This window comes from Eupeodes corollae, chromosome 1 (assembly GCF_945859685.1).
Source record: "Eupeodes corollae chromosome 1, idEupCoro1.1, whole genome shotgun sequence".
In the NCBI taxonomy this organism is placed as follows: Eukaryota; Metazoa; Arthropoda; class Insecta; order Diptera; family Syrphidae; genus Eupeodes; species Eupeodes corollae.
Window position 1 is genome coordinate 152,073,486 of NC_079147.1, and position 14,465 is coordinate 152,087,950.

Genomic DNA, 14,465 nt, shown 5'->3' on the forward strand with positions numbered 1-14,465 from the left:
CATCCAATTACTCGGATACGCAGATGATATTGACATAATTGGAAGATCAAAGCGTGATGTCAGTGGAGCGTTTTTGAGCATTGCGACGGAAGCGAAGAAAATGGGTTTAGTGGTCAATGAGGGCAAGACCAAGTATATGCTGTCTTCAAAAAAGGACACTGAACGACGACGTATTGGACAAAACGTCACCATGGACAGCTATAACTTTGAGGTAGTTAAGGACTTTGTCTACCTAGGCACCGCTATTAATGCAGACAACGATACCAGCGCTGAAATCAAACGAAGAATAACTCTTGCAAATCGCTGCTTCTTTGGACTTAGAAGGCAATTTAGAAGTAAAGTCCTCTTTCGAGTATGTAAAATCACCATCTATAAGACACTCATCATCCCGGTTCTCATTTATGGCGCTGAGGCCTGGACCCTGTCAAAGAAAGATGAGAGCGTCTTAGGATGCTTCGAGAGAAAAATTCTTCGGGTGATTTTTGGTCCCGTACGCATAGATGGAGAATGGAGGAGAAGATATAACGACGAACTGTACGGGCTGTACAGCGACACTGACCTAGTTAGCAGAATTAAAGTCCAACGGCTTAGATGGCTAGGTCATGTAGAGCGGATAGACATCAACGCTCCAGTCCGGAAGCTCTTTGAATCCAATCCCGAGGGACGGCGCAGTAGAGGAAGATCGCGACTCAGGTGGCGCACGCAGGTGGGAGAGGACCTCAACCAACTTGGCGTGTGAAACTGGAGACAGCTAGCTAGGGACCGAGCTGGCTGGAGACGCTTGTTGGTTGAGGCCCAGGTCCGCCCCGGACTGTAGCGCCACCTTAAGTAAGTAAGTAAGTAAGTAGAATGATCAAACAATGATTATCGAAAAACCAATGCAAAGAGTGACTCTTTCGTGTATATAGGCTGGCAGCATAATAGGGCCGTATTGTTTCCAAAATCAGGCTGGTCAGGTAGTTACTCTCAATGGTGTTTGCTATCGTGAGAAGATAACGAACTTTGTATGTCACGAATCGAAAGATATGGATGTATCCGACAGTGGTTTCGACAGCACGACACAACTTCCAACACAGTTAACGAAACAATGACTCTTTTGCCCGTAAAATTCAATGGCCGTTATATCTCACGTGGAGGTGATGTCAATTGGCAGCCAAGATGATGATTGGACTTCTTTCTTTGGAGTTATTTGAAAAAAAAAACAGTTAAAATTAACGAGCTAAAGAATGAGATAATTAGACACATAAACAATCGCAATTTAACCGGCATTAAGACTTAGGTCTTAAGGCTTTAGCTCTACAAGAATTAAAGTCGATTGAAAACCAGCAATGTCTTTTCTTTCCTGATTGGAAATCTAAAAATGATTGTTGTAAGCCAACTGCATCCTCAACTCGTCACTGTTTAGTGCCGTTTTTCGTCTGGTTGTGTAATTGGACCTTACTCTCTGATTAATAGTATTTTTATAGGGGGAATTCGAAGACATGGAAGTGAACGAAGCGAACGGAGGTTACTGCCACGAAACATCGTACATCTTCAAGTAAAGTTTCCTGAACGTCTTATTAGAAAGATCCGTACATAAATTGTTGGTGCTTCTGATTTTTGTTCTTTTCTTTTCAAAGCCATCAGAACTTTAATATTGGAACCTTTGCAAAAATTTACAAAAGGCATTCGTATTGAAAATTCGATAGATAGATAAATAGATAAATCTTTAACAATTAGGTACTTTAAATGATTGTTCAAAATATTTAGGTTTAATTTTATTTTTTAGCTAAAAACCGAAGATGGCGAAGAAGTGGAAAGCTTTCGGAGAATATGGACTTTTAGGTTAGTTAAAACGGAAAAGGGCATACTCTAAGAGGTTCAAGTTATGGAATATTGGGCTTTTAGTTTAGCCAAAGAAAAACTTTTTTTCTTTATTTATTTAAGTAGATACTTCAAAACAGACTCAAATAAGAATTTCTGTAATTATTTGCATGGGAGACATAGCGTACCAGCAATTTCCAACCATACTCCCAGTTTAAAACAAGTAAACATTCTTCCGATGAAAAGAAGTCATTATCAAAATGAAGTCTACGAATTCTTGTAAAATAGGACAAGTTGCTAAAAACTGGTAAACAGCTTCGTTTTGCTTGAGTTGCAGAGTGAACAAATTGCATCTAAGTCAGTTCTATGTGGCCTGTAGTTGAGCTCAAGATTTTCAGTCCGTATTTTGAATATTAAACTTATATCAGAAGCAGAAAGGTCCACACAGAAATAATTAAAATCACCCAAAGTCAAATTAAGACGGCTATAGGTCGCTCTAGAAAATGATACCTTAGCCCTTTCGAGATTAGTTTTGTACATTTCCTCCTCAACCATCGAAATGCAGTTGTAAAAGGTATTTCCTTATTCTTCTTTGTTATTTGGATTTAGATTCATTGCTAAATTATATGCTGTGGCAAAAGCATGCCAATTTCTAAAAGGGAAATATCCACAATGGAGTGATGTAAGCAGGATTTGCTTGTGCAGATTACTATCAGGTCTATGCATAACTTTAATAAGATAGTCTGCGTTGGCTTTTAAATTTCTAACACATATTTTCGGAAGCCCGGACTCAACATATATGGCGTAATTAGGCGTGCTTCGCGGCTGCCGGAAGATTCTTTTGAAAAAGTATCTTTGAATAACATATCCATATCCTCTAGAAATTGGTATTCATACACTTCATTCCCATATCAAAAGCAACTGTTCACGGTAGCCTCAAAAACCTTAAATTTCGATGTAGGGTCCACGAAACTTCTTGACCACATCGAGTTTATAGCAGATTTGGCTATTGCTAATTTCTCTTTGATATGATTTTCGATGTTCAAATCATGAGGGATAGTAAAACCAAGATTTTTAAACTCGCTGACAACTTCAATCATGTTACCATCTAATGTCCAATTTCCTACATTATTATCTGAACGGTTTTGAGGTTTAAAAATCATAATTTTAGATTTAGAAGTCTGGATTTTGAGATCCCACGAATCGCAATATTGTTTTAGTTTATTTATCTGAAGCTGCAATGTCACTGGGTTATCAGAGAACACTACCAATTCATCAGCATAGAGCAAAACCTTCAAAGATAGATCGCCATAGTTGATGCCTCCCGGTAATTTATTTTCGATATCATTTATAAAAACAGCGGACTCAATATACAGCCTTGTGGAACACCTGTTTCGGTATTAAAGGATTTTGAAATAGATATACCATTACAAACCATTGCAGACGTGTTTAGTAAAAGTTGTTCATAAATCCGAATAAATTTGGTTGAAAGACCAATAACTGCTAGCTTATGTAAAAGCGATATTCTGTTAATGGTATCAAAAGCAGCTTTAAAATCGACGAAAAAAGTGTATAGGGGCTTCTTTTTGTCGATAAAACGCCTGCCAACGCTCGTAAGAGCAAAAATTTGACCAATCATTGCAAGGCCCGCTCGGAAACTAGCCTGATATCGTCTTAACAAATTATTTCTTTCAATCCAATTCAAAAGCCTAACGTATAACATTTGTGCAAACAGTTTTCTAAGTGAGCTCAGTACTGAAATGCCTCTATAATTTTCTGGTGAACTCGGATTACCCTTTTTAAATATAGGAAATATTGTAGCCAAACGAAAGTAGCTTGGAAATGTCTCTTCTGTAAACATTTTTTTTTTTAACCCCAACATACGCTCGTGAAATTCAGGAGTTGAATTCTTATAGAATTCGATAGGAATGCCATCCAAACCCGCTGCTTTGTTACTTTTCATTCTGCTTAGAGGTGACAACATCTCAACCATGGTAAAATGAGAGTCTAGCTCATCGATTGAAACATTTTGCAGGGCGAAATTGAAATAATTCTGGTTAGGATCATACTCAAGGAGCAGTAAACCAGCATCTAGATCTGGCAGTAGTATTAAAAATTACCAATGGCATAAATCACAAAAGAAAGAAAGTGATAAAGCCATATTTCTAAACATTGCCTACAAAAATACACAAATATTATTTTTATTTCCATACTATCACATTTCTTATTAATATAAACATTTTGTATGTAAATCAATAAATTTCAATTTAAAATATAATTATTAACAATATCCGATATCATATCGGAAAGTCTACTTCTATAGACCTCATCAGTGTTAAATGCCTTCAGACAAATTTCGTTTCTTTTGTTTTTGAAAAAATCTTCAAAACCCTCGTCTGAAACTACACTTTCCGTTAATTCCGTTGGTAAGATGGTCAAATGTGAAAATAAACAACTCTCAATTAGACCATGTTCCTTAAACTCTCTTATGCTCTCCTCAAATTGTTGCGGTGTCAGAAAGTCATTGATTTGAAATCCATGTTGTTTTAGAAAATATCCCAACATTGAATAGTAGCTGGCTAAAAGTGAATCCAAATGCTCCGAACGAAATTTCCTGCTTGTCGGAATTGTCAATACCGTAATCACATCAAGTATTGGCGGAGCGTATCGAGTTAGTTGAAAGTCGACAATTCGACTCTGAACAGGACGATTGTTTTCATATTTGAAAAGCAAATTATTGGCCCATAAGTCACCGTGACTGAATACATTTAAATATTTCGAAGATGGTTTGACGAAATCAAAGATTTTGTTCATTTCTCGGGGAAACTGTTTCAAGATGAAGTCCAAGTGTTTGGATGCCTTGAACTCAGGCATGATTTTGATAATTTCACAGAGAGCCACAACACCATTATCGAAATTCTCTCGCCGAATACTGTGTGCTGCCGCAGGATATGCGTTTTCCTTCACAATTTCCGGGAACATATCACAAATTTTCAATTGATTCTTGGCCTCAAAAACAATCGATGAAGCATGCATATTGGCCAGAGAGCTTAATGCACACTTCAGATGATCAAAGTCCAATAATCCCGATCGATCAGATCCCATCCGGAATCCCATCTCTCCCAAATGTTCAAAAACTAAGATATCATCTTTGGCATAATAACATCGAGCAGAAAAATCCAACTGTCCCTTCGATAATTTAGGCAGTAAGTTTGCATAAACAGAAACTTCCTTTTTGAAAACTCCAAACTCTTCAATGTACTTCTGTCTGGAAGCTATATCAATTGGCGCTGTTTTGATAAAGAATATCAGCTCTTGTGGTGCTTCGGATGGTTTTTTTTGAATGATTACAGATAGAACTTCATGTCGACCGAGATATCCGGCGGGAGCGTCATTTGACTTCTTAAGCGAATAGCTTAGCAATTCAACACCATTATAGTCGATCTTCTGATTCGAATATCTTTCGCACAAATCCTGAACGACCGTTAGAGATAATTTTGTAGAGCTCATTTCAAATTGAAATTAAAACTGATCTGATGTGCTGGAAATAAAGCGCATTGAGTCTTTTTATAGAAAATTTCATTTTATCAAAAATTTTATAGATTTAAATTCTTATACAAATTAAGACAACAAAGAGAAGTTATATTTACTTTTTCAGACAACTGCATTATCATTTTTCTTATTCTAATCGTAAAAGTTTATATCATTAAAATATTATCGTATGGATTATGAATAGATTTATTATACTTACGAATTAACTTCGTTTTAATTGTAGATGAAATGTGTATAGCCCGTGCCGTTGCTGACGTGTTACACAAATGTACATATTATTACTTGTACCTTTCCTGTCCTTGACTTATCTTTGAACTCGATTTATATTAAAAAATTATTTTATTTAAGAAGATGGATTTTTCAATAGACGGAGAGTCAACCATTGATTAGTACTTAGCTCATACTCAAGTGAGATTTTGTAAGCCGAATTATGTCGAAGACACATTGCGATCATTAGAAAAGGGAAACATTGGGAATATTGCAATGACAATTAAGGACGAATTGTTGTATAATAATTTACATTCGCGTAGTACGGCTGAAAAACGAATCTCTGTTTTTGACATTACGACTGAAATTAGAATTGAAGGTATATTGATGATGATGACCATTTGTAAGAGATTTATTGTTAAATTGTTTGAAATAAATAAGAATACTAAAGGTGATACAAGCAATGACGGATCCAACAAGAGGTTGTGGGGGGTCATTAACTCTCGGAGTCTTAAAATTTCATATATTTTGACTCTATAAACAATGGCTTTATGCGTAAAATTGTCAGCACAATTGTGAAAGTAATGACTGAAGCTGTGTAAAGACCTTACAAATAAATTTCAAACTGTGGAATGACAAAAATTATTACTTAACTACAGAGTTACCCATTTTGCGGTTTCAAAATTAAACGCAAGTAAAACACAAATAAAATATTTTTTTTAATGATATTTCTTTTTATTATAAAGTTTGAGCGTTGACATTATGTGCGAAACACTAAATCATTTAAATAACCATCACGCGAATGGTGTTAAATTGCTTGATCTTCGTGGCCAGTTGATATCGCCACGACGAAAAATTAAGGGACCAGGAAATGTCTCTTGCAATAAAACCATGTTCGCTCAAGTTGTGTGCAGGGAAAAAAAGTCGGTTATCACAGGGCTTTTAGTATTGAACAAACACATATAAATAAAAGAGGCTGGGATGCGACCCGCACTGATAACTTCCCATCCCGTCTGTCGATTTGTCTTGCTTAAAAGTTTGTCCATATGTACTCGTATCAATTTTTACCAAATTTGCGTACTATATTTTGTAGATTTTATTTTTTAAGAAAAAACGGACTGTTAGATTTTTATATACAAATTACTTGATATTGAAAACAATATTTTCTGTGAAATAAAATAAGTTTGAAGCCAATATTTTTAATTTTTGAAAAGCTATTTGAGCCGAAAGTAAATTTTTACCAAGTTTTAGTATTGTTTTTTTTTAGAGTTTTATTTTTTGTAAAAAAACTGCCAATTTGATTTTTTTAAAAATTTTACCAAATGTTGAAAACAATATTTCTTATAAGATAAAATTAGTTTGAAGCTATTATTTCAAAGTTATTAAAAGATATTTGAGTCGAAAATCATTTTTTACCAACTTTTGTTAATTTTTTGTTCGGTTTTTAATTTTTTGTACAAAAACTGTTAGGTCGATTTTTTTCAAACTTTAACTGAATGTTGACAACAAGATTTTTTGAAAGATAAAAGTAAATTAAAGCCAATATCTCAAAGTTTTGAAAAGTTATTTGAGTCGAAAATCAATTTTTACCAACTTTTATACATTTTTGTTTTAGGTTTTTATTTTTTGCAAAAAAACTGTAAATTCGATTTTTTTTTAAATTTTACCAAATGTTGAAAATTATATTTCTTAAAAGATAAAATTAGGTTGAAGCCAATATTAAAAATTTTTGAAGAGATATTTGAGTCGAAAATCAATTTTTACCAACTTTTATCCATTTTTTTTAGGTTTTTATTTTTTGTAAAAAAAACTGTCAATTCGATTTTTTTCAAAATTTGTCCTAATGTTGAAAACATTATTTCTTACAAAAAAAAATTAGTTAGAACCTATCATCTTAAATTTTTGAAAAGATATTTGAGTCGAAAATCATTTTTTAACAACTTTTGTTAATTTTTTTTTCGGTTTTTAATTTTTTGTACAAAAACTGTCAATTCGATTTTTTTCAAACTTTAACTAAATGTTGACAACAAGATTTTTTAAGAGATAAAAGTAAATTAAAGCCAATATCTCAAAGTTTTGAAAAGATATTTTAGTCGAAAATCAATTTTTACCAACTTTTATACATTTATTTCTTAGGTTTTTACTTTTTGTAAAAAATACTGTCTATTCGATTTTTCTCAACATTTTTTAAAATGTTGAAAACATTATTTCTTATAAGATAAAATAAGCTTGAAGCCTAAATTTCAAGTTTTTGAAAAGATATTTGAATCGATATTCAATTTTTACGAACTTTGAGTAATGTTTTTTTAGATTTTTATTTTTTATAAAAAAAACTGTCAATTCGATTTTTCTCAAAATTTTATCATATGTCAAAAACATTATTCTTCGTAGCACAAAATTGTTTTAGAGATGAAATCATATTTCAGTCGTAAAATATTGCAGGTGACAATTTTTTTTTTCAGTTTTATTGATTTATAAAAAAACCATTATATTGATTTTTTTCAAAAAATATACCTGTTTGGTATCACATTACAATATATTATATAAAATTTAATTCAAGTCTCTAGCATTTTTGGTTCGTAAGATATTTAGGGTTAACCAAAATTTTCACCTTTTTTTCAAACTGCTATGGTAAAAAAACCACCCACGCAATTTTGTTGAGAGCCCTTTCTGCATCTTTCTGCCTTATTATCTGTATAACAAAATTTATTTGGAGTCGATATCTCTTCTAGTTCTTGAGCTATGGACAACGAAAAAAACGTCGCGAACGTACGGACGTACGGACGTACGGACGTACAAACGTACGTACACACGCACGCACAGACATCTTTCTAAAAATCTTTTATTTCGACTCTAGGGACCTTGAAACGTCGAGAAATGTCAAAATTTTCAATTTGACAAATCGGACCCATTACAATAACTTCATTGTACTCTTCTCTATCTAAATTTCGTCTGTTTATATTATGTTCCTTACGTTTATTGACTTTCTCAGTTAAAATTTTTGCTTCTGTCTCTACTGCTTTATTTGGACTCATTTCGACAGTCGAGTGATACCTATTATTATATATTTTAACTGCTTTATGAATTTTTTGGTTAGTAGTTAAATCTGTATTTTTTAAAGTTAATAAAATTTCTAGTAGCGTAGAATGAAAACGTTCAATGTCAGAGTTTCCTGTATGGGAATTTGGCTTGGTAAAGTGAACTTGAACATCCTCTTCTCGGAAAAATTCTTTTATATTTTCTGATTGGAATTCGTTATCGCAAACGATTTTCTTTGGATTTCCGAACTTGGAAAATTGTTCTTCAATACATTCCAGTTTACCCAATTCTTACTAGTTAAGCTATAGACATAAGCTTTTTTTGTAAGTTTATCCAAGAAGGTTAGATAGAATAACTTATTAAAATGATAAATATCCATATGTAATATTTCATTCATTTCTGTTGGTGTTTCAGAAATTTTGAATTTTGGTTTAATAGGTTTTCTATCATATTTGCCTTCTTGACATGTTTGACAATTTCCTATAACCTTCGATATTTGCTTGACTAAACCTGGAAAATAAACTTTATTTTTCAAAGTTTTATATGTTTCAATTATTCCGGAATGACTACTCTCTTTGATATGGTATAAAGAAATTTGTTTACAAACGTCTGCTTCATTTCTTACCTCGAGAGCTCTAAGTGTGCACTTAACAAATGAAAGGTTTTTATTATCCTTAAAAAGTTTTATTAAACACTGTTGAATTTTGTTATACTCATGATACGATAGTTCGGTATAAATTCCAACTTTTCCTTTTATAAGAGTTCGTTTGAAGAGATCTTCCCAATATAACTGATTTTTAGTCATATCTACATGGATGATTCTTCTACTATGAAACACTTCTACTTCATTTGAAACATTATTTGATAAAATTATCTGAGTTCTATATTTATTTACTATTTCTTCTTTTATTGGGAAATGATCCAACTGTTGCTCTGGTGCTGAGTGGACAGTTGCCACATTTGAGTCCGATTCACCGTCTATTTGGTAAACATCCTTAATGCGGCTCAAAAAATCTGCCACTTTATTGTCTTTACCCCTTAAGTATTCTATTGTGTAATAAAATTCGGACAATTTCAGTAACCATCTCTGATTTCTTGCGGAAAATTCTTTGCCTTTGTATTTTGTATTAAGATACTTAATAGGTTGATGGTCTGTGACTATTTTAAATTTATTTCCCCAGAGGTAGGGTCTAAAATATGTCACTGACCAGACAATAGCAAGAAATTCTTTATCAGTGGGTGAATACCTCTTCTCATGATCATTTAAGGATCTCGAAGCATAGCAAACAGGTTGTCCTTCTTGGGTCAGCACTGCACCAATAGCAAAGTTGGAAGTGTCAGTAAACACTGTGAAAGGCTTTTGGAAATTAGGAAATCTTAATATAGGATAGTTCGTGATATTTCTCTTCAAAGTTTCAAATGCTTGTATATACTCTGGATCCTTTGAATTAAGTTTCGTATTTTTCTTTAAATACTTAATCATCGGATATGCAATTTTTGAGTAATTTTTTACAAATTTGCGATAAAATCCTGTTACTCCCAGAAATGATTTTAGGTCTTTCTCTGAAGTTGGTAGTTTATAATCAGAAATGCATTTAACTTTATCAGGGTTAGGTTTCATACCTTCATCAGTTAAGATATGCCCCAAAAACTCTGTATCTTTTTGAAAGAATGAGCATTTATCAAACTGGACCTTGAGATTATGTTTGGCAAGTGTCTCAAAGATTGTGGTGATGGCAATGAGATGTTCTTCTAGACTAGTCGAAAATATAAGAATATCGTCAAGATAGACAACACAGATCTTATTTATGTGTTCCCTTAGTATTTCATTCATAAGCCTCTGAAACGTCGCTGGGGCGTTTTTGAGGCCAAAAGGCATCCGAGTAAACTCGTATAAACCATTTGGAGTAACAAATGCAGTTTTATGAATGTCCTCGGGGCTCATTTTTATTTGGTAGTAGCCTTTGGCTAAATCCAAAGTTGTAAAATACTGGGCTCGCCCTAACTTGTCTAATATACTCTCTATATTAGGCAGAGGGTACTTGTCATCAAGAGTGATTTCATTTAATTTTCTATAGTCCACACAAAGTCTGAACTTCTGTTCACCTGATCTACCAATTTTTTTCGGGACAACCACAATGGGAGAAGAGTATCTACTGTTAGATTTTCGAACAATACCCTGTTTTTCCATTTCTGAAATTTGTCTACGAACTTCCTCTTCATGTTTTGGGGGTAATCTATAAACCCTAGAATTTATTTGCTGATCCGTTGTTGTTCTTATCTCATGCATTATAGAATTTGTATTTGTAAGCGGATCACCCTCTTTAAAAATCAAACTTTGAAACTGTTTTAAAATTGCATTAACTTTTTCTCTTTCCTGTGGATTCAAATGTGAAAGATCTACATTATCTGCAGTTTCACTTAAAAGTTCGTAATTTTCAATTCCTAATGTTTCTCCAGAATATAACTTTATTTTTGCCGTATTGCATAATTCTATTATTTTTCCTTTCATATCAATTTTTGTGAAATTTCTACTTATTATATCCATTCCAACAAGAAGGTCATAATCTTTATTATTCAAACTCATCTTATGCCATTTTAATTTGCTATTTTTTCCCATTCTGAATTCTTTCGGTACGTCAGTAACAACAATATCTATTAATTCTTTTGTTTTGTTGTTAATTGTGTTCAAAAAAATTGATTTAGTTTCCAATATAGGGAATTGACTACAATCAACCCTAGATGAGTTAATTAAACTTACTGTAGACCCAGTGTCAATCAACGCTCTATATTTTGTATCACCTATCGAGAAATTGCAAAATATTTTATGTCCGAGGCTCAGTTCCGAAAATCCGATGCTGGATCAATATTATTTATTTCTTCGGAGCCCGTTCCCCCCGAACAACTTGGTTCAATACTACTAGTTAAATAATCTACATCCATCGGTTGTGGGTTTTGACGACTATTTCTAAACAAACAACACAAATTCAATTTTTTTTTCTTTTATCAGGGTGGTCGCGGGGTTATGGATGGTAAAAAACACAAAAGTTTTTTTTTTTTTTTTAAATTATTTTTCTTTCCCGAACTGATTTTTAGTAATACGAAAGAAAAAAAATTATTTTGCCGACTGCGCCAGTTATATATATATGTTGTTCCGAAAGAAAACAGTGTTGTTTGTTCTTCGGGTCGATAGCGACTGCCGAATTAGTTTTATTATTCAAATTAATCACTTAAAGCTAAGGTCAATGCATCCACTTCCCGTTGGCCTTCGGATATTGCAATGTATCGATTGTCAGCGGAAAGTGGTGTTGAATTACATTATGGGTTGCGAAGTAACACATATGTTCCGTCATCAAGTTTGCTGACTTGCATCTGTGTAACTTGCGTGTGTACGTACGTTCGTCCGTCCGTACGTTCGCGACGTTTTTTTCGTCTTCCATAGCTCAAGAACCAGAAGAGATATCGATTTCAAATAAATTTTGTTATACAGATAATAAGGCAAAAGATGGAGAAAGGCCTCTCAAGAAAATTGCGTCTGTGTTTTTATTTTACCATAGCATTTTAAAAAAAAAGGTGAAAATTTTGGTTAGCCCTAAATATCTTACGAACCAAAAACGCTAGAGACTTGAATTAAATTTTATATAATATATTGTAACGTGATATCATAGAAGTATTTTTTTTGAAAAACATCCATTCAATGGTTTTTTTTTTAAATCAAAAAAACGGAAAAAAAATTGTCACCTCCAAAATTTTACGACTAAAATATGACTGCATCTCCAAAACAATTTTCAGCAACGAAGAATAATGTTTTTGAAATCTGATACAATTTTGAGAAAAATCGAATTGACAGTTTTTTTTTATAAAAAATAAAAATCTAAAAAAAAATTAATAAAAGTTGGTAAAAATTTAATATGGATTCAAATATCTTTAAAAAACTTAAAATTTAGGCTTCAAACTTATTTTATCTTATAAGATATATTGTTTTCAACATTCTGAAAAATGTTGGAAAAATTCGAATTGACAATTTTCTTACAAAAAATAAAAACCTAAGAAAATGTCTAAAAGTTGGTAAAAATTGATTTTCGACTCAAATATCTTTTCAAAACTTTGAGATATTGGCTTTAATTTACTTTTATCTTTCCAAAAATATTGTTGTTACATTCAGTAAAATTTTGAAAAAAATCAAATTGACTGTTTTTTTCAAAAAATTAAAAACTGAAAAAAAATTAACAAAAGTTGGTAAAAAATGATTATCGATTTAAATATCTTTTCAAAAATTTGAGATAATAGCTTCCAACTAATTTTTACTTATAAGAAATTTTGTTTTCAACATTACGACAAATTTTGAGAAAAATCGAATTGACAGTTTTTTTTACAAAAAATAAAAACCTAAAAAAAATGTATAAAAGTTGGTAAAAATTGATTTTCGATTCAAACATCTTTTCAAAACTTTGAAATATTGGCTTGAAACTAATTTTATCTTATAAGAAATATTGTTTTCAACATTCGTTAAAACTTTTAAAAAAATCGAATTGACAGTTTTTTTACAAAAAATAAAACTCTAAAAAAAACAATATTAAAACTTGGTAAAAATTTAATTTCGACTCAAAAAGCTTTTCAACAATTAAAAATATTGGCTTCAAACTTATTTTATTTTACAGAAAATATTGTTTTCGATATTCAGTAATGTTTATATAAAAATCCAACAATCCGTTTTTCTACAAAAAATAGTACGCAAATTTTGTAAAAATTGATACGAGTACATATAGACAAACTTTTAAGCAAGACAAATCGACAGGCGTGATGGAAAGTTATCAGTCTGGTTCACATCCCAGCCTCTTTTTTTGCTGCTGTATTTATCAAAATCATTTCGTTTGGATTCCACGAATGGTTTCAATGATTCTAGTGAACGCATTGCCGATTCAAGAACTATTTTCGGGTCTTGCAACATCTTGTTTGTAGCGTTGAATCGCTCCAAGATATCGTTTCAAAATGTTGTAAACAAAGCGGTTTCGAGACCACTCATGTTCTGTAGAACGTGCATTGTTTCATTTCTCACGATGTTTTTGCTCTTTATTGGAAGATATATGGTTATTTCAATTTTTGAGGTCCAAATCTTCCAATCAAATCCAATTCAATCTTTATATTGAAATTAGAAAATATTGTATTAAAAAAATATATCGAGGATCGAAAGCTTCTTAATGACCATCAATACGGCTTTCGTAGCAATGGGTCCACTGGTGATCTCATGGTTCATCTCACCGAACAGATTGGAGCAAATCTTTACATCGCTTTGGAGAAAGTAAGATTAATGCACTTGATATTTCAAAAGTATTTGATAGGGCTTGCATCAGGCTCGCTTATCGGAATTGCGTGCTTTAGATTTTCATGAATCCCTCCTTCATTGGATTAGTAATTACCTTTCGAATCGTTCAATATAAGTTGTATTGGATGGGTTCAAGTCTGAAAAACTCAAAATAAACGCTGATGTTCACGAAGGCTCTGTTTTATCTCCAACACTCTTTCTCATTTTTATTAATGATCTCCAGTCTTCAAATTTTAATCCAATACATTGTTTCGCTGACGATAGTACGCGTTTCCTAAGGCGATGCAAGAAGTTTTCTCCCCTTTGATCTGGCTGTTATCTAAAGGACTTATATACGTCCAAAGCGTGAGTATAACTCCCATATCTGGGCTAGTGATCCTGCAACTTACTTAAGCCTCTTGGACAGTATTGAACGTAGAGATTTAGATTGATTGGAAATGTTTCTTGTCTCAAAACATACAAATTCCAAGAAAGACTAGTAACTAGTTCATTTTGGGCTTCTGATCAGCAGTCGAATTGAAATTCATACTTACTTACT

The 14,465-nt window shown here is 32.5% G+C and overlaps 1 protein-coding gene across 1 annotated transcript; it reads right to left on the reverse strand.

Annotated features, from left to right (window-relative positions):
- Positions 1 to 3,965: 3,965 nt before the first annotated feature.
- LOC129940172 (uncharacterized) lies at positions 3,966 to 5,351 on the reverse strand. Its single transcript, XM_056048427.1, has one exon. It carries the CDS (start codon positions 5,311 to 5,313, stop codon positions 4,066 to 4,068), a length of 1,248 nt encoding a protein of 415 aa, XP_055904402.1. The 5' UTR covers positions 5,314 to 5,351; the 3' UTR covers positions 3,966 to 4,065.
- Between the last annotated feature and the right edge of the window lie 9,114 nt (positions 5,352 to 14,465).

Bases quoted from the DNA above. Each gene is read 5' to 3' on its own strand.
- LOC129940172 (XM_056048427.1), bottom strand. From the start codon at position 5,313: ATGAGCTCTACAAAATTATCTCTAACGGTCGTTCAGGATTTGTGCGAA.